This window comes from Geotrypetes seraphini, chromosome 8, assembly GCF_902459505.1.
Source record: "Geotrypetes seraphini chromosome 8, aGeoSer1.1, whole genome shotgun sequence".
Classification (NCBI taxonomy): Eukaryota; Metazoa; Chordata; class Amphibia; order Gymnophiona; family Dermophiidae; genus Geotrypetes; species Geotrypetes seraphini.
The window spans coordinates 73,870,640-73,893,270 of NC_047091.1; the positions used below are offsets into that span (position 1 = coordinate 73,870,640).

The window sequence follows — 22,631 nt, forward strand, 5'->3', positions numbered from 1 at the left end:
TCATGACACACAAGCATGAAAAATGAAGGGGAAAAAAAAATCACCCCCCCCCCCCCAAAGAAATAATTTCCTGCTTCTTAATCAAGAAAGAATTCTATCTCTCTTGGTAAGGCTCTAAAAATATCAGGCCATATTGCTGTAGTAGCCTCCAGAAAATTGGCAGATTTGCATCTGAAGCAGATTTTTAGTGTCCAGGTTTTATCATGTTAAAAGGCATATACATCATCAGAAGGGAGGGACACAAAAGCACAGTGGTCAAAAACTCATCTTGGAATCGTGTACAAGCAGAGCAAGCCTGAAGTACCAAATATTTTCACTCGTTTTGCTGACAACAGTTGATTTAAAATCTACAGATCTGACGTTTAAGTTGGATTAATTGAACATTACAAGTTATATGTATTAGAACATCTACACACTAACACAGGCAATTTGCAAAAACACGGTCCATGTCTGGTTTTTCATTAAATTTGTTCCTCTACACTGTTTATTGAGGCCTACTGTACTGTATGTTGGCTGTGAAAAGGCATAAGTAACAATTAATGTCCCCTGTTTCTCTTCTTCAGTCTTCCAATAACCATGAGACATTCATACCATCACAAGACATAGTTCACTCCCTTCTCCCCAGAGCTCTGAGATGGTAAACAAAGATCTTATAACCTGAGGTATGCCCTCATCAATGTAATATCTTCGCAAGATGTTCAAGGTTATCAAGGTTTCCAGAACCTTGAAATTAATAAAAAAACAAACTGAGCCACTTACTAAAATTTTTAAATTTGTAGTAAACAGATAACTGATCTTTAATCACTTCAGGTGATTGAGGCCAGCAGCGTGCCTGATTTTAAGACAAAATGGGATCGTCACGTGGGTTCTCTTCACAGAGAAAGGTAGGGGAGGGTCATTGAGATGGGCAGACTGGATGGGCCGTGGCCCTTATCTGCCGTCTATTTCTATGTTTCTAGTATCCGAAGATTCCAGTCTAGCTGCTTTCTGAATCAGCAAATCCATTCTTCCCTCTGGTGCATGAGTTTTTCATTCAAAGAGGTAACATTTTTTTTTTTTTTTTTACATCCTCAAACACACTCAGAGCAGAGTCTAGTCGCGACACAAGAATTTTCTACACAATTTAACAGTCCAAATAGAGTACAGCAGAATAACTGTCTGCATGCTTAACCTGTGTGATATTTTCATATGTCCTTCTCACCCCTTGGGGCATACTGTGTCACTGACACTATGCTGAGCTCCAAATATTATACCATACCATTATTTGCAGTAACATCTGTCATACCAGTGCCCTTCTCCAAGAGAATTATCTATCTCTATTCCACCAGAAGGCAGTCTGTTCTCCTGTGTTAATAATCTCCAGCTGCTCCACAACCAAAGACTTCTCAGACACTGGGGATCCTGAACTTTTTGGCATTCAATTAGCCTAACCAGGCATAGCAGATAACTGCCATTCCCCCCAGACTCAGAGAGACAACCATCTTGTCAGAGGCAGACGTAGCATCAAATCCTACTTAGCCAGATATCTGAGGCTCACACTAGGGTCCATGACCCTCAAAATAGAAGTCTGCACTAAACCATCTCCCTTTCACTTTGCCATTATAGCAGAAGGGGTAAGCAAAGACTAAGGAAACAAGAGCACAACATGGGTACATCTTCAAGCAGCTGGGCTGCTCATTTATTCAGGTCTCCTATGAAGAAGTAGACCATATCCAGCACATGTTCTCAATCTACTTCTCTAGTCACCTAGTCAAAGAAATCAATCAGGTTCATTTGGTACAATTTTCCTTTGGTGAAAACCATGTTATTTCTGATCTTGCAATCCACTAGATTGTAGAAATTTAATTATCTTTTCTTTCAGCATTGTTTCTACTATTTTCCCTACCAATGCGATCTAAACTTACTGACTCTTATTTCCCATTGTTGTTTTGGTGAAGAAGAACCACATGAAACTTTCTCCAGATCTATGAAACACATTCTTTCGCGGAGTTGGCAGAACCCCTCTGAACTTCCTCATTATCCTGGATGTATTTCATCCAGCCTCATGGCTTTGTCCATTTTCAGTTTTGCAAGTTCCTCGTTTATACTCTCTTCCATGAATGGTGAGGTTTCTGCTTTCTGGTGATATGTAAAAGATATGTAAATGCACCACTCAAACAACAAAAGTGATTGCAGTATTGAAAACCATCACAGAAACACTCTTAACTCTGTGTTGTAACACCTTACAGAAGCTTATGTAAACTGCTCTGAAATGATTAGTCATTAGTAGCAGTATAGAACAGGGGTGGGCAACTCCGGTCCAGAATTTTGTCGGGTTTTCAAGATTTCCCCAATGAATATGCATTGAAAGCAGTGCATGCAAATAGATCTCATGCATATTCATTGGGGAAATCCTGAAAACCCGACTGGATTCCAGCCCTCGAGGACCGGAGTTGCCACCTCTGGTATAAAAGCTTTCAATAAACATATGTAGTCCTTCTCCAGATTATTTTCCATGTCCATCAAACAGAACATTTACTATTTCCTCTTTTCCTCATCATTCTCCACACATTAATCCTCAATATTCCAATGTCTTACACTTTCACCTCTCACTTTCCTTGACACACCTGAAAATATAGTCTCATCACCTTGCTTTATGTCTTTAGCCATATTTTCTTCTACCTGTGCTTTTTCCAGGCAGAAGATGGAATATCAGTAAGAACTGGATCACAAAGTTCTGCCACTTCATTTCACTCTAGCCATTGAGCAAAGCCAATAATTAGAGTACTCCATAAGAACTTAATAGCCTTACTGGGTCAGACCAATGGTCCATCTAGCCCATGGTGGCCAATCCAGGTCATTAGTACCTGGCAAAACCCCCCAAAATAGCAACATTCCATCGTAATTTATGAAAACTAACCTCTTTTTCCCTTACCTTCTCAGCTACTACTTTTGAGAACCTCCTTCTTTTCCTCTTTCTTACTTTCCTTACAAGATGGTTTGTTGCCTAACACAATAGCTCCTTTTGGTTTTTATTCCCACTGCATTTCTACTCCTTCCAGATGTTCCCATCCAGACAACAATTTCTTGACTTAAGAGCATAAGAATAGCCTTACTGGTAGCCCATTCTCATGGTGGCCAATCCAGGTCACTAGTACCTGGCCAAAATCCAAGGAGTAGCAATATTCCATGCTACCGATCCAGGGCAAGCAGTGGCATCCCCCCTGTCTTTCTCAATAACAGACTACGGACTTTTCCTCCAGGAACTTGTCCAAACCTTCCTTAAAACCAGCTACGCTATCCGCTCTTACCACAACCTCTGGCAATGCGTTCAAGAGCTTAACTATTCATTGAGTGAAAAAATATTTCCTCCTATTGGTTTTAAAAATATTTCCCTGTAACTTCATCGAGTGTCCCAGTTGTACCCGTTCTACACCACTCAAGATTTTGTAGACTTCAATGTACCTCTCTTGCTCTTTGGCACCCTCTCTCTTCCTTGCTATTCTAGTTCCGAGACTCACTTCTGCCTTGTGGCACCCCTTCTCCTTTGTTATTCTGGTACAAAGACTCACCACACACAGTACTGCTGATGTACCTCACTCCTGCCCTGTGGCACCACACACACCCTTGCTATTCTGGTTCTGAGACTCATTACACATACTGTTAGTCTACCTTACTCCTGTCCTACGGAACCCCCCTCTCTTCTTTGCTATTCTGGTATCGAGACTTACAACCTACAGTTCTGATAGTGTACCTCACCCTTCCCCATTTTGGTACTGAGACTCAGCACACGCATTTGTGCAAGTAGACCTCCCTCCTGCCCTGTGGCACACCATCCCCCTTGCAATTCTGGTACTAAGACACCACATATAGCCCACAGCATCCTTTGTGATTCTAGAACTGAGACTCTTCCTTCCAACACACACACACACACACCCTTGCCAGTGCATACCACTTTAAAGCATCCTCTGATATTTCAGAATTGCAATTTCCCTAAATGTACAGACTCTAGCAATGTCTCACTTCTAGTCCTATAGCACTTCTTATTATTTCAGAACTGAGAGCTTCTGGTGCATGCAGCACTTTTTATTACTCTAGTTCTGGCATGAATCCCATGCTTTGCCTTCACACATGCCTCGCTCTCTCAATCCTGCTCTACAGTATCCCTGTACACTTCCCCCTCCGTATTCGCGGGGGTTAGGGGCAGAGCCGGCCCGCGAATATTAAAAAAAATGCGAATAATATTTGGGCCGATTCTGCCCCTAACCCCGCTTCCCCCAGCTATTTTAAGACCTGAAAGCCCCCCCCCTTAAGCCTTACCTGGTGGTCTAGCGGGTTTTTGGGGCAGGAATGATCTTCTCACGCTCCTGCCCCATGCAGATCGCTCACAGGAAATGACTGCCTTGAGCTTCTGTAGTTTCTCGAGCCATTTCCTGTGAGCGATCTGCACGGGGCAGGAGCGTGGGAAGATCGCTCTTGCACCGAAAACCCACTAGACCACCAGGTAAGGCTTAAGGGGGGGCTTTCAGGGCTTAAAATAGCCTGAAAAATGAAAATGCATTTTTTAAAATTTAAAACCGCGAATCCGTAGATACAGAATTCGCGAATACGGAGGGGGAAGTGTAATTCCAGTACAAAAATACCATCCACCCACACACAGTAATTTCAAAACCTCTCACATTTGCCCCATACTCCTTGCTATTCCAGCAAAGATCTCACCTCCCCAACCACAATTATGCATAGCTTTGCCAATGAACCCCACAAGTGTCCTATGGCAGTGTTTCTCAACATGCGGTACACGTAACCCTTAGGGGTACACGAGCTGCTTGTTGGGGGTACGCGGCACTGCGCAAGCCTCTCACCTTCTTTCCTCCTTAATGGCCGCTTCTGTCTATATTTTGCACTATATTCGTCTATTTTTCTATAGTTGTTACTGAGGTGACATTACATATTTTAAAGTCATCTGCCTTGACCTCTTTGAAAAACCCAAATATAAATGATAATTAACATTTTATCTGCATACAGCGTGCTTTGTGGTTTTTTTTTAATTTTGTGGTTATCATTATGAATTAATAAGATTATATTGTATGTATATGAAAAATGAATGGAAGAAATTGCATTACAATTAGTACTATTATTATGGGGTGGGGTCAGGGGCGGAGCTTGGGCAGGGGTATTTGGTTTATATTTGCTAGACTTAGGTGGTACTTGGCTTGAAGAAGTTGAGAAGCACTGTCCTATGGTGACCTGCCCCTCTTCCAACAAAACACAATCTCATCTCTGCCCTGCAGTATCACTCCCCTCCACCCCCAACTTCCCAAAATGCTCAGACAGCTACAAAAAGAGAAAACTGACCCAGCTTCACATCTCCGGAATTTGTCAGTAAGATGTTTGCTCCCTGAAAAACAGAACAGGCACATCAGAGCTCCCCAGAAACAAGAGGGACCCCGTCTTCAGGTGATATCGGCATCCCTCGTCACTTATCACTTACTTTAATGTCTCGGTGCATTTTCCCTTTGGCATGTAGGTGCTGGAGACCCTGGAAAAAAAGGTAGAGAATGTTAACCGGTGTCACTAGTGCCTCTAATTGGCCTATCTTCCCAAACAGGCCTCCTCCACGTACCTTCAGTGTCTCTCTGCAGACATATGCAATCTGTTTCTCTCCCAAGGGACCAGTCACTGCAATAAAATGGCACAGTATAAAAGTTATCATAGGGTACCTCACAGAGCAAGAGAGAGTGAGGAAAAGAGATGGGAATACTTCACGGAACAAGAGAGCGCTAATGAATAGAATACCACAGGGAACAAGAGAGGGCAAGTGAGAGAGGGAGAGAAAGAGAATGGAGTACCTTATGAGGTAAGAGAGTGAGACTGGAGTACTTCACAGAATGAGAGAAAGAGAGAGGGCAGGGGGGATGAATAGAGTACCTCAGGGAACGAGAGAGTAAGGGAACGAGAATCGAGAAAATGAGAAAGAGAGTTCTATGGGAATGGAGCACTTCACAAAATAAGAGAGAAAGAGAATGGAGTACCTAATCTAATCTAAATCTTGGATTTATATACCGTGTCATTTCCTCAAAAGGAGCTCAACTAGGTTCACATAAAAACTGATAATCAAAGAGAAAGTAGTTAGATTAAAGAGAAAATAATTTATTAATGAAGACCCTCATCTGACAACTTAGATAGAAGAAAACTAATTTTCCTTAAAACGATTTGCTAAGAACAGTGTTTTCATAGATTTCAGGAAAATATGGAAGGAGAAGAGAGGATGGAAAGGACAGTTTACATTTCTGAGAGTTTCTTGAATCAGAAGATCTCTGGTTATTCAAAGATAGAGGAATCAAAGACATAAATAGTCCATGTATGATTTTAAAAACCATAGCAGTGCATTTAAACAAGGAGCCAGTGAAATTTTCTCAAAAGAGGAGACATATAATCAAATTTTCTCTTACCAAATATTAGCTTTGCTGCTATATTTTGGATTAGTTGTAACCGTTTTAGATTCCCCTTACTTAGGCCTATATAGATTTAATTACAGTAATCTAATTGTGCTAGGAGAATAGCTTGTACCAGTATCTGATGGGGTAAGAAAGAAACATAGAAACCCGATGGCAGATAAAGGCCAAATGGCCCATCCAGTCTGCCCATCCGCAGTAACCACTATCTCTTCCGCTCCCTAAGAGATTTCAAGTGCCTGTCCCACGCTTTCTTAAATTAAAACAGTCTTTACCTCCACCACTTCTACCAGGAGACTATTCTACACATTCACCACCCTTTCTGTAAAAAAAAGTATTCCCTATCATCTCTTAACTTCATCTTAAGCCCTCTCATTCCAGAGCTTCCTTTCAAATGCACATTTAAGCCATGTAGGTGTTTAAATATCTCTATCATATCTCCCCTCTCCCGCCTTTCCTCCAAAGTATACATACTGAGATCTTTAAGTCTGTCCCCATACACCTTATGACGAAGACCACTGACCATTTTAGTAGCTTTCCCCTGGACCAACTCCATCCTGTTTATATCTTTTTGAAGGTGCAGTCTCTAGAATTGCACCCAATATTCTAAATGAAGTCTCACCAGAGTCTTATACAGGGGCATCAAAAACTCCTTTTCCTACTGGACATACAGCAATTGACATGAAAAAGTCCTTTCATAAATCTGGAAACCACAGGATGAGAAGAGAGAGGTTTCCCTTGTAGAGGCTGATGGAAAGCCGTAATAGCACTCAGGTGGACTCGTATAGATGTCGACTTGAGACCAGACTGAGACAGATGTAAAAGATAGTCCAAAACAGAGGATAGGGAGGCTCGCTGAGGCTCCTTAGAATTGGAAATACACCATGAAGAAAATCTAGTCCATTTTTGGGAGTAGCATTGACGAGTAGCAGGCTTCCTGGAAGCCTCCAAGACATCCCTCACCGCCTGGGAAAACTGGTGCGGAGTTACGTTGAGAGGAACCAAGCTGTCAGGTGGAGAGACTGCAGGTTGGGATGAAGCAGAGACCCCTGATGCTGAGTAAGCAGTGAAGGAAACACTGGAAGTAGGTACGGTTCCCTGTTGCTGAGTTGAAGTAGAAGGGAGAACCAAGGTTGCATGGACCACCGAGGAGCTATCAGAATCATGGTGGCATGTTCGGACTTCAGTTTGACTAGAGTCTTTTGAATGAGAGGTAATGGCAGAAACGCATACAGAAAGCGATTCCCCCAATCCAGCAGAAAAGCATCTGCCTCGAGGCGATGAGGAGCGTAGATCCTGGAGCAAAACTGAGGCAGCTTGAAATTGTGGGGAGCCGCAAAGAGGTCTATCTGAGGCGTTCCCCACTGAGCAAAGATCTGATGAAGGGGCTTGGAGTGGAGTGTCCATTCGTGAGGCTGGAGAAGACGACTCAGTTTGTCCGCCAAGACATTGTCCCTCCCCTGAATGTAGACAGCTTTGAGGAAGGTGTTGTGGCGAACCGCCCAATCCCAGACTCTGAGAGCTTCCTGGCAGAGGGAGGCCGAGCCCGTGCCCCCTTGATTGTTGACATAATACATGGCGACCTGATTGTCGGTGCGAATGAGGACCACCATGTCGTGAAGCAGATGTTGAAAAGCTTGAAGATGGCTCTGAGCTCCAGAAGATTGATTTGATGGAGTCGGTCCGCACAGGTCCAGAATCCCTGAGTGCGAAGCCCATCCAGATGCGCTCCCCAGGCATAGGTCGAGGAATCGGTTGTGAGAACCTTCTGGTGAGGAGGAGAATGAAACAGCAAACCTCTGGATAGATTCGAAGAGGTCATCCACCAGAGCAGAGACTGCCGAAGAGCAGGAGTGACTGTGATGTGTCGAGTCAACGGATCCGACACCTGAGTCCACTGAGATGCCAGGGTCCACTGAGGAATTCTGAGGTGGAGTCTGGCAAACGGCGTCACATGAACTGTAGAGGCCATGTGGCCCAGGAGGAAAATCATGTGTCTCGCTGAGATGGTCTGGCGAGAAGACACAGACTGGCAGAGATGAAGAAGAGCATCCATGCGCTGAGAAGGAAGGAATGCTCTGAGACGTACGGTATCCAGGACAGCCCCGATGAAGGGAAGAGACTGGGTCGGCTGTAGATGAGACTTGGGAAAGTTGATCTCGAATCCCAAACTCTGCAGGAACAGAATCGTTGACAGGGTCGCTGAGAGGACCCCCGAGGCCGAGGGAGCCTTGATCAGCCAGTCGTCGAGGTAGGGGAATACCTGAAGACCTTGGTTCCGGAGGGCCGCGGCCACCACCACCAGACATTTGGTGAAGACTCTGGGGGACGAAGACAGGCCGAATGGAAGCACTCGATACTGCAGATGGAGATGTCCCACCCGAAATCTGAGGAACTTGCGAGAGGCCGGATGAATGGGAATATGAGTGTAGGTCTCCTTGAGATCCAGAGAGCATAACCAGTCGTTCTGCTCGAGGAGGGGGTAGAGAGAAGCAAGTGTCAGCATGCGAAACCTCTCTTTGACTAGGAATTTGTTGAGGACCCTGAGGTCCAAAATGGGTCGCAGGTCACCCGTCTTCTTCGGAACAAGGAAGTACCGGGAGTAAAACCCCTGGTTCAGTTGGTCCGTCGGAACCGGCTCCACGGCACGAAGCCGGAGCAAAGCCTGAGCTTCCTGAAGAAGAAGGGCGGTCTAAGTCAAGTTGGAAGGATACTCTCTTGGAGGGTGGTCCAGAGGGACCCGATGGAAATGAAGAGAATATCCTTCCTTGATGATAGTAAGGACCCAGAGGTCGGTTGTTATGGCCTCCCAGCGATGATAAAAATGATGGAGGCGCCCTCCGATGGGAAAAACAGGGGGAGGCAGAACGAGGTTGGTTATGCCCTCGACGAGACAGTCAAAAAGGCTGAGTGGTCTTAGGGACAGCAGGCGACTGAGACTTAGGCTGACCCTTCTGGGGAGGCTGACGCTTCGCCGGTTGCCTCGCAGGTGGAGTTTGCCTCGGCTGATAACGCATCTGATAAATCAACGGCGGACGAGAAGGTCGAGACTGCTGAGGCTTAGGCTTCGGCCGAAGGATAGATTGGAAGAACTTTTCGTGGTCAGACAACTTCTTCGTGACAGTCTCGATAGATTTGTCAAAAAGATCCGCCCCAGCACACGGGACGTTCGCCAGGCGGTCCTGAAGATTCGGGTCCATATCAATGGTCCGCAACCAGGCCAACCAGCGCATCGCCACCGAGCAGGCCGCCGCTCGGGCTGAGAGCTCAAACGCATCATAGGCAGATTGCATTAACTGAAGCCGAAGTTGGGACAGCGAAGCAACCACTTCCTCAAACTCAAACCTAGCCTGGGACTCGATGTATGGTGTGAACTTCCAAAGCACAGGTAGAAAAAATTCCAAGTAGGCTGCAAAGTGGAAATTGTAATTCAGGACTCGAGACGCCATCATCGAATTCTGATAGATGCGTCGACCAAACTTATCCATGGTTCTGCCCTCGCGGCCCGGAGGCACTGAAGCATAGACCTGGCCAGGATGAGACCGCTTGAGCGAGGATTCGACCAGGAGGGACTGGTGAGAAAGCTGAGGACCCTCGAAGCCTTTATGATGCACCGTGCGGTACCGCGCATCCAATTTGCCAGGGACCGCAGGGATAGAGTAAGGAGACTCGAAGCATCGCATGAAGGTCTGGTCGAGGAGCTTGTGCAGAGGAAGCCGCAAGGATTCTGCCGGAGGACGAGGCAAGTGCATGGTATCGAGGTACTCCTTGGAATATCGAGACCCAGCATCGAGAGTAATGTCCATGTCATCTGCCATCTGCCTGAGGAACGATGAAAAGGACAGTTGGTCCGCCGTCACCAGTCTGCGAGACGGACTAGAAGAAGAAGAGGCTTCAGGCTCCAGAGAGGCCTGCGAGCAACAGGACGAGTAGAAAATCTCGGGGTCCTCGAACTCCGGGCCCGGAGAGGAGACCCAGTCGAAGCAGCATACCCCAACCGAGGCAATTTCTTCTGAGGTAAGACGGTCGAGTGCCGAGAGGAATGCTTCGAAGAATGTCTGGATCGATGCCTGGAAGGGGATCGAGCCCGTCTGTGAGAAACTGGGTCAGACGCCTCCAAGGAGCAGAGCGGACTCGATGCCGTCGATCGCAGAGGCGGAAGAGTCGGTACCTCCCCTGACGCCGCCCAGGCTTGATAGGGGGTTCGAAAGAACTCGTCCTGCTTCCTGCTATGCCCAGGACTGGGTGGCCCCGAAGGTGGACGCCACACTGAGTCATGGGGTGGAGTAATCGGTTCCAAGGGAGGCAGGTCACTAAACGAGGCTTTCCTCGAGGGGATGGGCTCCAAGGGAGACATATCACTAAGGGAGGCCCTCCTCGAGGGAATCGGTTCCAAAGGAGGCACAGCACTAACGGAGGACCTCCTCGAGGACCCGGACACCGCTCACCGCTCCTCCTCGCCGAGCAACGAGGTCGTGCGGCGAGGAGGAGGAGGAGGGGGCGGTCCGCCCCTCGAAGCCGAAGCTGGGAGGTCACCCTGGATGGTGGCAATCAGTCGAGGCCCCATGGTCTGCATGAGCTCCACGAACTGAGCCTCCAGAAGGGACCGCAACGAAGCCGATATGGAGGGATCCGCACCAAAAGGGGGCCCTTCCGCACGGTCTCCGCGCTCCTTCGGTGCTGCGTGCTTCTGCTTGCCAGTCTTCAGCACCTTGAGCACCACCGGTGGAACTGTAGGGGTCGATACCTGCTCCGAGGAGACGGAGGAAGGCACCGGCGCCGAAGCCGGGGCCGAAACCGGGGTGAACGATGCCGGTTTCAGGAGGCCCGAAGCAGCCGGGGAGGCAGAGGGCTTCGCTGAAGGAGTCGAAGCACCCGTCGATGTCGATCTCGAAGCTGCAGGATCCGATGAAGCTTCCATCTTGAACATGGACTCCCACAGTAGACAGCGGCGCTTAAACGCTCTCGCCGTCAGAGTGGAGCAAGGCCGGCACGATTTCGGGAAGTGATCCGGTCCCAAACACTGTAAGCAGCGTCGATGAGGGTCCGTGAGCGAAATCGCGCGCTGGCACTTGCTACACTTTTTGAAACCGGTAATCGGCCGGGACATAGGCCGGAAAAGCTCCGCCGCAAGGTCGAAGGCGCGGGGCCCCAGCCAAGCTGCCGACCTGGTATCGGAAGGAAAAATTTATTTATTTATTTTTTTTTTTGAAAAAAGAAATCAAAGAAAGAAATAAATGCACAGGAGAGCCAAAAGAACTCAACCCGTGGCAAAATAGAAGGCAAAAAAAGAGATTCAATGGGCGCAAATTGAAGATAGACTTCTCAGCTCCGCGGAAGAAAAAGAACTGAGGAGACACGCCCGGACCATCGGGCGGGAAGGCACTGGCGCATGCGCGGTGCGGGCATCTCGAAACTTCTGAGTTTCTTCAAGCAAGACATGCTTGCAAGATGTCCGTATCGGGGCTCTGTCGGATGACATCACCCACTAGTGAGAATACCTGCCTGCTTGTCCTGGGATAGCCTATGCATCCTTTTCAACCTGTTTGGCCACCTTAAGATCATCACATATTATCATACTCAAGTCCCGCTCCTCTTTCATGCACAAAAGCTCTTCACCCCTACCCCCTATACTGTACTGTTTCCTCAGGTTTCTGCAGCCCAAATGCATGACCTTGCATTTCTTAGCATTAAATTTTAGCTGCAAAATTTCAGACCATTCTTCAAGCTTCACTAGATCTTTCTTCATGTTATTCACACATAAGAACATAAGAATAGCCTTACTGGGTGAGACCAATGGTCCATCTAGCTCAGTAGTCCATCTTCATGGTGGCCAATTCAGGTCACTAGTACCTGGCAAAAACCCAAACAGTAGCAACATCTAGCACTCTCCACCTATCCAATTTTCTGGTCACCCAGTCAAAAATTTCTCTGATAAGAACTGCTTCTAATGAATCCCTGTTGCCTCAGGTCCTGTAATCCTCTAGATTCCAGAAACTTCACTATTCTCTGTTTTAAAAGCATTTCTGTTAATTTACTTACCTGCCTGTAGTTATCACAGAGTATATGAGGAGAGAGAGGGTAGGGATAAATGGAATACCTGAGAAAGCAAAAGAATGGGGTGAAAGGAACACATGTGACAAGAGGATGAAAGAGATGGAATACCTCAGGGAACAAGAGAGAGGAGGAAAGAGACAGCCTGCAGACAGAGAGAATACAATGTGGCAGTTAAAGGCAGTATAACAGAGTACTAATAAATAAATAAAATACATCACAAAAGTTTCTCTTTGCCATTTCAGCTCTGAACTCCTAAACTGTTATTTTTTACAATCATTTTCATTATATTTATTAAAAAAGTAAGTTGGGCGTGGCTTGGCAGCACACAAGATGGTGGTGTGATCGCAGAGCTCCTCAAACCCAGGCGACACGCTGAGAATTTGTAAAGTACGTCGCGGCATTTTCAACGCTAAAGCATACCGAAAATATTGTGGAGTATGGCGGCTACGCGGCAGGCGAAATTAGATACTGCCTTTGCGGCAGGAGGATCGGCAAAGCGGCTGAAACAAGATCAGTGTTTGCCGTCGAAGGTGCCTCTCCCTGCTGAAGCCGTTGATGTGCTGGACAGGAGTGAAATGATGGCTGAATTCAAGAGCATTAAGCAAATGCTCCAGGACAATGCTAGCGGGATCGCTGAAGTTAAAGAAGTTTTAAATATTAATAGGCAGATGGAGATTGCCAGTCAGAGAATGTTCACACTAGAAAACAAAGGGGAGCAGTTGGAAATCAACGTGGTTCAGTGTAAAGCTGACAGTAAGGATATTAAAGATTTCAAGAAACAGCTTGAAGATTATGAGAATCGTGGAAGAAGAATGTGAAAATAATTGGTCAAGCTGAGAATTTGGAAGGGGGGAATGCTGTTCAGTTCTTGGAAAACCTTTTGCCAAAGTTACTGCAATTAAGTTCAAAACATCCCCTGGGAATAGAACGAGCACACAGAATTCCATCTAAATGGTCAGCTAGCCAAGTGAAGCCAAGGCCTTTAATATTCAAGGTCTTAAGATTCCAGCAAGCTTTGGAGATTTTGAATTTGGCTAAAGCTGATAGAAACTTAAACTATAAAGGTTCAAAGTTGCTGTTCTTGCCAGATTTTGCAAAAAATACTGCGGCCATAAGAAAACAATTTCTTCAGCTAAGACCCCAATTGAAAGAAAAGGGTCTCAAATATGGATTGTATTATCCTGCACAAATGAAGGTAACAAGTGGAAATAAGTCCCTCTACTTTGAAGAGCCTGAAAAGTTAAAGGATTTCTTGACAAGTTCTGAGCCAATGTCTTTTTAAATGGGTTCAGATTTTAAAAACTTTGGCTTTACTAAATTTTTGTGGTTTATGGACATATCAATTTAGAAAAAAAAAAAAAGGAGGAACTTTGAAGAAAGAAAAGAGTAACATCTATAATAAAGTGGAGTAGAAAACAAGTGAGTTTTGTCAATTTTAGCAATCATATGATGTGAGGAAAAGAAGAGAAGATAGAAAAGAAAAGAAAAATGAAAAGGAAAAAGAGTTGAGAATGAATATAAGATTGAGATATATTCAACAATGTCTCTAGTTTGGTTCATAATGGAATATATTTATGTTCTGGTCTATTAGTTTTTAACCAGTATAGTTCATTATAATTGCATCAGATATGTTTATTGATAAATACAAAAGGCTGATGCTAGATGATGAAACTGAATATAGTAATTTTAACTAAGCAATTTGTGGTTTTATGAATATCTTAATTAAATGAAAAGATAGTTTAATATGATTGATAAAGTCAGTGGAAGTGTTAATAAGAGGAAAAGGAGTCAATATTTCTGCATTTTGGGATGGTCAGGGGAAAATTTTTAAAGGTTATTCATGAAATTTTGGAAATATCAATTATTTAATAATAATTTATGGATAGATGAATATTTATAATAAAGCTGATTAAATAAAATTCTACTTAAAGGTTATTAGAAGGCTAAAGGATATCATATGAGATGGTAATCTTGGTTCAAATAAGAAACTTTTAAAATAAGTTTATATGAAGAACTTCTTTAACATAATATTTAAGATTGCATTGATTTTAGGGGTACTACTAAAAGATTAATTGTTTCATAATGCAATATGAATATACTTTTATTTATATATGTGGTAAGAAAAAGTTGTGATTAAATGTTGCCTGGGGAGGGGGATATTGCGGTTACTAATCCTATGTGTGTTCCAAGGCAATCAATTTATGTAGGAGGAAGGGGAGGGATGAGGGTGGGGGGGGGTCTCTTCAAAATCAGGGATAACATGATAGGGAAGGATGGGGATGAAGAAAATCAATTTCATTTTTCATTGGATATTATATGTGTATTGGTGTCTAATCATATTAAATTAGATAATTTTAACTATCATTGTTGGTATATGCATATGGAATTAGATGGAGATTAAGATATTTTCTTTGAATGTCAATGGCCTTAACCATCCAATAAAAAGGAAGAAAATGTTAGCTTTCCTAAAAAAGCAGAACACTGATGTGTACTTTATCCAAGAGACGTATCTGTCAATAGTGGAATCTAGAAAACTGGAAATGTCAAAATTTTTTTGCCCCTGCAGTTGGCAAAAAGACTGGGATTGCCATATTAATAAATAACAAATGTACAGCTAATTTTCAAATGATTGATTCGGATCCTCTGGGTAGATGGGTAGATGTTAAAATGAGCATGGGAAATACTAACCTGGACTTGTTCAATGTCTATGCACCAAATACGAAACAAATGGAATTTTTTAGAAATCTACAACAATTACTAATCCCACTGGCTACTTCTAATTTAATAGTGGCTAGAGATTTCAATGCTGTAATGGATCCATTAATGGATAAAAAAACCATGTAAAATCATGAAATCACTAGGGTTGGATAATTTGGCACAATCTTGCAATTTAATAGATATATGGCGTATACCGTATTTTCACGTAGATAACGCGCACCCGTGTAAAACGCGCACACGGGTATAGCGCGCGAAAAACACAAATTTATGTACAGACATTTTTATATACCGCGCACACCCGTATACCGCGCATGCTGCCCGACTCTCCTTTCGCCCTCCCCGACTCTCCTCTGGCCACCCTGACTCTCCTTTCACCCGCCCCGACTCTCCTCTCCCCCTTGAAGTCCTGTCCCCACCCTGAAAGCCTGATGCCCCCCCGATGTCCGATTCACCCCCACCCCGAAGGACCGCTCGCACGCACCCACACCCCCACCCTGAAGGACCGCTCGCACTCACTCCCACCCGCACCCCCACCCTGAAGGACCGCTCGCACCCCCTCAGCCTCCCGACCCCCCCCCCATCATGTAGAAGCTCCTACCGGTGTCCTGCTGCTTCCTCTTGGCGGTCCCGACTCCCCGACACGATCGGGGCAAGAGGGAGCTCAAGCCCTCTTGCCCCAGCCAACCGCGGCACCCCCGACACGATCAGGGCAAGAGGGAGCTCAAGCCCTCTTGCCCCCCCGACTCCCCGACACGATCGGGGCAAAAGGGAGCCCAAGTCCTCTTGCCCCGCCGACTCCCCAACTCCCCGACAATATCGGGCCAGGAGGGAGCCCAAGTCCTCCTGGCCCTGGCGACCCCCCCCCCCCCCCGCTAGTTGTTCGTGCTAGGAGGGAGCCCAAGCCCTCCTGGCCACGGCGACCCCCTACCCCCACTACATTACGGGCAGGAGGGATCCCAGGCCCTCCTGCCCTCGACGCAAACCCCCCTCTCCCCAACGACCCCCCCCAAGAACCTCCGACCGCCCCCCAGCCGACCCGCGACCCCCATGGCCGACCCCCACGACACCCCCACCCCCCTTCCCCGTACCTTTGTGTAGTTGGCCGGACAGACGGGAGCCAAACCCGCCTGTCCGGCAGGCAGCCAACGACGGAATGAGGCCGGATTGGCCCATCCGTCCCAAAGCTCCACCTACTGGTGGGGCCTAAGGCGCCTGGGCCAATCAGAATAGGCCCGGGAGCCTTAGGTCCCTCCTGGGGGCGGGGCCTTGGGCACATGGTCGGGTTGGGGTCGCCGTGGCCAGGAGGGTTTGGGCTCCCTCCTGGCCCGATCAACTAGCCGGGGGGGGGGGGGGTCACCAGGGCCAGGAGGACTTGAGCTCCCTCCTGGCCCGATATTGTCGGGGAGTTGGGGAGTCGGCGGGGCAAGAGGGCTTGGGCTCACTTTTGCCCCGATCGTGTCGGGGAGTCGGGGGGGGGGGGGCAAGAGGACTTGAGCTCCCTCTTGCCCCGATCGTGTCGGGGGTGCCGCGGTTGGCTGGGGCAAGAGGTCTTGAGCTCCCTCTTGCCCCGATCGTGTTGGGTGTCGGGATCGCCAAGAGGAAGCAGCAGGACACCGGTAGGAGCTTCTACATGATGGGGGGGGTCGGGAGGCTGTGGGGGTGCGAGCGGTCCTTCAGGGTGCGGGTGCGTGCGAGCGGTCCTTCGTGGTGGGGGTGCGGGTGCGTGCGTTCTTTCGGGGTGGGGGTGCGAGCGGTCCTGCGGGGGGAGTGAATCGGACGTCGGGGGGGGAGAACTATGTAAAAAAAATTTTGTACAACGCGCTCACGCGTATGACGCGCAAGGGTATGCGCGGTATGTAAAAACCATGTATAACACGCGCGTTATATGCGAGAAAATACGGTACTTTATTTTAATGATCGGGAATTTTCCTTTTGTTCATAGGTCCATAATTCTTTTTCAAGAATTGATTATATTTTTGTGTCAAATCAAATAGTTCAGAAAGTAACAATTTGCCATCATAGACCCTATAATTTTGTCTGATCATGCTGGTATATGGATTGAGTTGCAGTCTGATGAACAAAATTGTAGTAGGCCTGTTTGGAGATTTGATAATACTTTGATTGTGGATTCAAATTTCCTTGAAGAATTCAAACTGAAAATGGTTGAATTTTTCCTACTTAATACCTCAGATGATATTAACATAGAAACATTATGGGATGCATTTAAGGCTACCATGAGAGGTAATATTATTTCATATTCGGCATTTATTAGAAAACAACTTAAAAAACAATTTCATGACTTAGAAAAGGAAATTAAACAATTGGAAAATAAATTAGTTGTTAGATGGGAGCATAATACTTTACAGGCTTTATTAAAAGCAAAAGGCAAATATAATGAGATATCTTCTAAATTTGTAAGGGAAGATTTGTTTTCCCAGCAAACTCAGTATTATGGAACTCAAATAAGGCAGGAAGATTGAAGTGGTAAATTATCTTAAAGCAAAGAAAAGAAGAACAAAAATTATTGCAATAAAGGATGAAAATAGAGAAACACATACTAAAAGTGAGGATATTCTAAAACAATTTCTAAATTTCTATAAGGACCTGTATTCTTCTGAGCCTTATAAGGATAGGGAAAAAGATGGTTTAAATTTTTAAATCTAATCATTGGACCGAAGGTTCCAGATCATATAAAAAGAGGTTTAGAGGAGCCTATATCACTAAAAGAAGTAGAAATAGCATTGAAGTCTCTTAGAGTTGGATCCGCACCAGGTGGTGATGGTATTACAGTAGAATTTTACAAATCATTTATATAAATTTATATCAGTTTCAACTGACTAAAAGTTGTATTACAGGTACTATGGCAGAATCATTAACAATTGTTTTGCCAAAGCCAAAGATCCCACTTTGGTTTGAAACTACAGGCCTATTTCGTTAATTAATGTTGATGGAAAACTTTTTGCTAAGATATTGGCTTTATGATTGGCTTAGGCTCTCCCTTTTATTATTGATATGCACCAAACAGGATTTGTTGCTAAGAGACATTCTTCTAACAATACTAGATTGGCTTTTCATACTCTAAACTTAACAAAAAACACGAATGATCCGACTTTCTTAATTTCTTTGGATACGGAGAAAGCTTTTGATCGAGTTGAATGGACTTTCATGTATCAGGCGTTAGAATGGTTTGGTATAGGCTCAGGATTTATTCAAATGATTCAGACGTTGTATAGCTCCCCTGCTGCAAGATTATACATTAATAATAATTTATCAGAGTGCTTTAGTTTGCGAAGTGGAGTTAGACAAGGTTGTCCTTTGTCCCCTTTGCTTTTTGATATCGTTTTAGAACCCTTATTATTAGCCGTTCATCAGGCAAAGGGGATACAGGGTATTCCTCGTGCAGATTGGGAATATAAAATCTCTGCTTATGCAGATGATATACTGCTTTATTTGAGAAATCCAGAAACTACCATTCCATGCTTACTTGAATTAATAGAGAAATTTGGAAAGTTTTCAGGCTATAAGATAAATTGGAGTAAGGCAGAAGTTCTTCCACTTAATGTGCATTGTACTAAAGGTTTATTCGATTCATTCTCATTTGTTTGGAAAGAAGATGGATTAAAATATTTAGGTATTAACATTAAAAACACACTAGAAGACACTGTGAAGGAAAATGAAAAACTTTTATTAAAAAAAGTAACAGAAATGTGTGAGCAATGGAATCCTTTACATCTTTCTTGGTGGGGGAGAGTCCAAACTATTAAAATGATGAAATTGCCTGTGGTTTGTTATCAAATGAATATGATACCAGTTTTTTTTCAGGGGTCCTTTTATAAAAAGTTAAATAGTATTCTTACAAAATTTGTTTGGCTGGGTAAAATGCCTAGAATTGCCTTAGTATCTTTGCAAAAATCAATTGTGGAGAATGGGGTATATTTTCCAAACTTTTATAGGTATCATCAGGCCTATATTTTATGCCAGGGTATATATTGGGTCCTCCCAGACCTCATGGAGAACACCCAAGATTGGCTGTATTTGGAATGGCGACTCATGTTTCCTTTGCATCTATCTCATCTTATCAGTATAAAAATGCCTAGAAAATATAAAGAGAATAGAATTTTGATTGACACATGGAAAACATTATGTTTTGTTAGCAATTTATCACCTAATCCAATATGTAAATCATTAAATCAATCTATTTGGCTAAACTCCAAGATCAAAATTGGCGGTTTTAAAATTGTCTGGAAGCAATGAATTATTGCAGGCATACGAACTTTAAATGATGTTATTTCCAATGGTAAACTGCTTGATTTTTCACAGTTGCAACATAAATATGGTCTAAACAAATCACAAAGCTTTAAATGGTTGCAGCTGAAGCAGGCTATTCAGGAGGGGTTCCCTGAATGGAAAATTCTTAATAGTCAGTATAGTCTGGAATTCTTGTGCTTTCAGGCGGATTTTTTGGGACACCAAGCAGCACAGTGGTATAAATTAATATCTGGATATATGAATAAAAAACCAAAGACTGGTCTTAGAGATATTTGGAGCATTGAGATTAAGCATCAAAGTTCTGCATCTCAATGGCCACGTATTTGGTCTTGGAGAATGAGATGTACAGTGTCTGCATCTAAGAGACAAACTTGGTTATTTTTATTACATAGAGCATTTTGGACCCCAGTTAGGTTACAAAAGTTAGATAGCTCTAAGTCTAATAGATGTTGGCACTGTAATCTGGAAGCAGGGACTCTTGATCATTTAATATTTTTCTGCCCCTGCATCATGGCCTTTTAGAATTCAATTTGGTCTCAAATTAATTGTTTATTAGAAAATCATGTAGCTCTATTGCATGACACAATTTTATTTGGAACATCTATGAGAATAAAAAGTCAAATTTCAGCAAATAATAACAAATTTTTATTAATAATGACAGGAGTTGCCATTCAGCATATCACCAGCAATTGGAAGGATTACACCAGACTTAAGTACACCTTCTGGTGGAATTCACTGTGCCATATATATAAAATGGAAATAATAATTGCCATACAAAAAGGGAACTATAATAATTTTAAAAAGATTTGGGGGCCATTGACAGCATATTGTGATGATTAGACACCTTTTTTGCACAAATAGTATGTTATAAGAATGGAAAGGGGGGTATATTGTTATTGTACTGGCTTTTCAGTATCTTTGAATATAATATATGTATAATATGCTTGAATTATATTATTGGTGGAAGGAGAGGGTGGGGTAGGGACTTAAATTATGTATTTACAATGATAATAGAAAAGATTTTCAAGTGATTTGTATGAACCAATTGCTGTATTATTGTTCATTTGTGAGATATAAAAAATGAATAAAGATTTTGAAAAAAAAAGTAAGTGAAAAGTTTATGAAGCTGCAAGGAAAGATCTGACAGTGTTCAGTGCTGCTCACTCTGGTATATCTCCTGCAGGGAACCTCCACCACAGAACTCCATGCAGATCCACAGCCGGTTGTTCCTGCAGGAAATAAAGAAGAATTTCAGATCCAGCTCAATGGACAGAAGCTAAGCATCAAACAGTTCACCCTGGTCTAGTGCATAATATCAGGGTTTGATGATTACACCTCCCCTCCTCAAAATGCAAATCGAATTATGCTCACATCAAGCATAATCTCACCCATGTTCAAAAAGGAGTAGACACAGGTTAGGAAAGGCAGAGCATTTGTGGAAATCACACAAATCAAGCTCCACGCACACTCTGCACCTGCTTTAATGTAAAGGCCAAAATGCATCCTGGTGGTATTTTCAAAAAGAAAATTTATATTGGAAATGACCTTGTGCTCCTACCAGGGAAGCTCCTTGTTTCCCTTCCTGTGAAAAGAACAATCCGTTAAGCAGTATGGATAAGACAGATACGATGCCAGGGAGGGGAGGGGGCGTCACTTGATGCTGTGCTGAGGTGCAGACATGCATGCTTTGAGCTCCTGGGCCCTGATTTCCCAACCTGTGATTCTGGGGTAATCCAAAGGTCCAATTCCCCAGAGGGTGAGCTATTTGACAGATCTTTCACCTCCTGTTCTCCTGGTGAGACAGCAAAGGGATTATGGCTGCAAAGTTCCCAAAATGGAGAAAAACAAGATAAAGCACCCCAAATCCAAGATGACCGACATGAAGGTCCCGGAGACTTCTTCGGTGAGTCTGGCATGGGTAACTGAGTTAGTTACCAACCTAAAGAGTGCTATTCTCTTATCTCTAGATAAGCGACTCCAACATATTGCCGATAAGCTGAACATGATAGATGGCTGGCTCAAATCCTTAAAGGGGGAATCTTCAGCACAGTGCCAGCGAGTTTCAAATGTGGAGGACAACGTCCATGAATGTGGAGATAAAGTCCAAGCTACAAATTTTAGAGGATAAACTTGATATAGAAAAACGATTACATCATGGGAACCTCCACCTTGTAAGTCTTCCCGAATCCATTACAGATGCTGAGCTCTGTGGATTTTTGGAAACCTAGCTAGTGGAATTTCTTGCATTACAATCTACTGCAGGGTCTTTGCGAACTGAGCAGGCACACAGCCTGGGCCTGAAAAGAGACCGTGAGTGTTCATAATTAAACTTTTGAACTATGTTTACAAAGTAGAAATTCTCTGGGCTATTTGAACACATGGGCCCCTCAGTCAGTGCTGTGTTTTCAAGATTACTCTAATCGAGTTTCTTTGTTGTAGAGAGCATATGCTCCCTTGTATGCAGATCTTCAAAAAAAAACACATTCAGTATGCATTATTATACCCAACCAAGCTGAAGATTTACTATGAGGGCAAAACCCATTTATTCAACAGTACTAATGCTGCAACAGATTTCATCCAATAAATGTCTCCACCCTCTGCTAGCAGCTCTTGAACACAGTGGTTTCAGTGGTTTGCCAGCTCTACAACATGGAACATCTTTGCTATTGAAGTGCTTCTTTTTATAAAGAATTGTAGAGTATGATTTTGGAACATGATCTTTCTAATTTGATTGTGGCCAGAGATTTCAACGCTGTCTTGGATCCAGTTTTGGGCAGGAAACTTGCAAGGGTTTCTAGTACGCCAGACAAAAGTGTGCTGCAGTTATTGCAGACATGCAGTTTAAAAGATATATGGAGAATTCTGCACCCAACAGGCAGATATTTCACATTTTGTTCTTATGTCCTTTTCTATGATTGATTATTTTTTTATATCTAATCATTTAGTACAGGGGTGCCCACACTTTTTGGGCTTGTGAGCGCTACTTTTAAAATGACCAAGTCAAAATGATCTACCAACAATAAAATTTAAAAAAAAACACAAAGCACACTGTACGCATAGAAAATGTTAATCATCATTCCTATTCCAGGGTTTTTCAAAGAGGTCAAAGCAGATGACTCTATGCACTGTCACCTCACTAACAACCATACAAAA

At 44.0% G+C, this 22,631-nt stretch overlaps 1 protein-coding gene across 6 annotated transcripts in view; it reads right to left on the reverse strand.

Annotated features, from left to right (window-relative positions):
• Nucleotides 1–22,631, reverse strand: part of MAP4K2 (mitogen-activated protein kinase kinase kinase kinase 2) — a 166,674-nt gene that overhangs the window by 118,956 nt on the left and 25,087 nt on the right. For all 6 annotated transcript variants that reach the window (XM_033957390.1, XM_033957389.1, XM_033957394.1 and 3 more), the window contains exons 4-7: nucleotides 20,643–20,707; nucleotides 5,603–5,658; nucleotides 5,471–5,518; nucleotides 5,335–5,377 (exon numbers count right to left, since the gene is read on the reverse strand). In XM_033957390.1, the coding sequence (XP_033813281.1) occupies nucleotides 5,335–5,377; nucleotides 5,471–5,518; nucleotides 5,603–5,658; nucleotides 20,643–20,707 (212 nt within the window). The remainder of the gene's footprint in view (nucleotides 1–5,334; nucleotides 5,378–5,470; nucleotides 5,519–5,602; nucleotides 5,659–20,642; nucleotides 20,708–22,631) is intronic.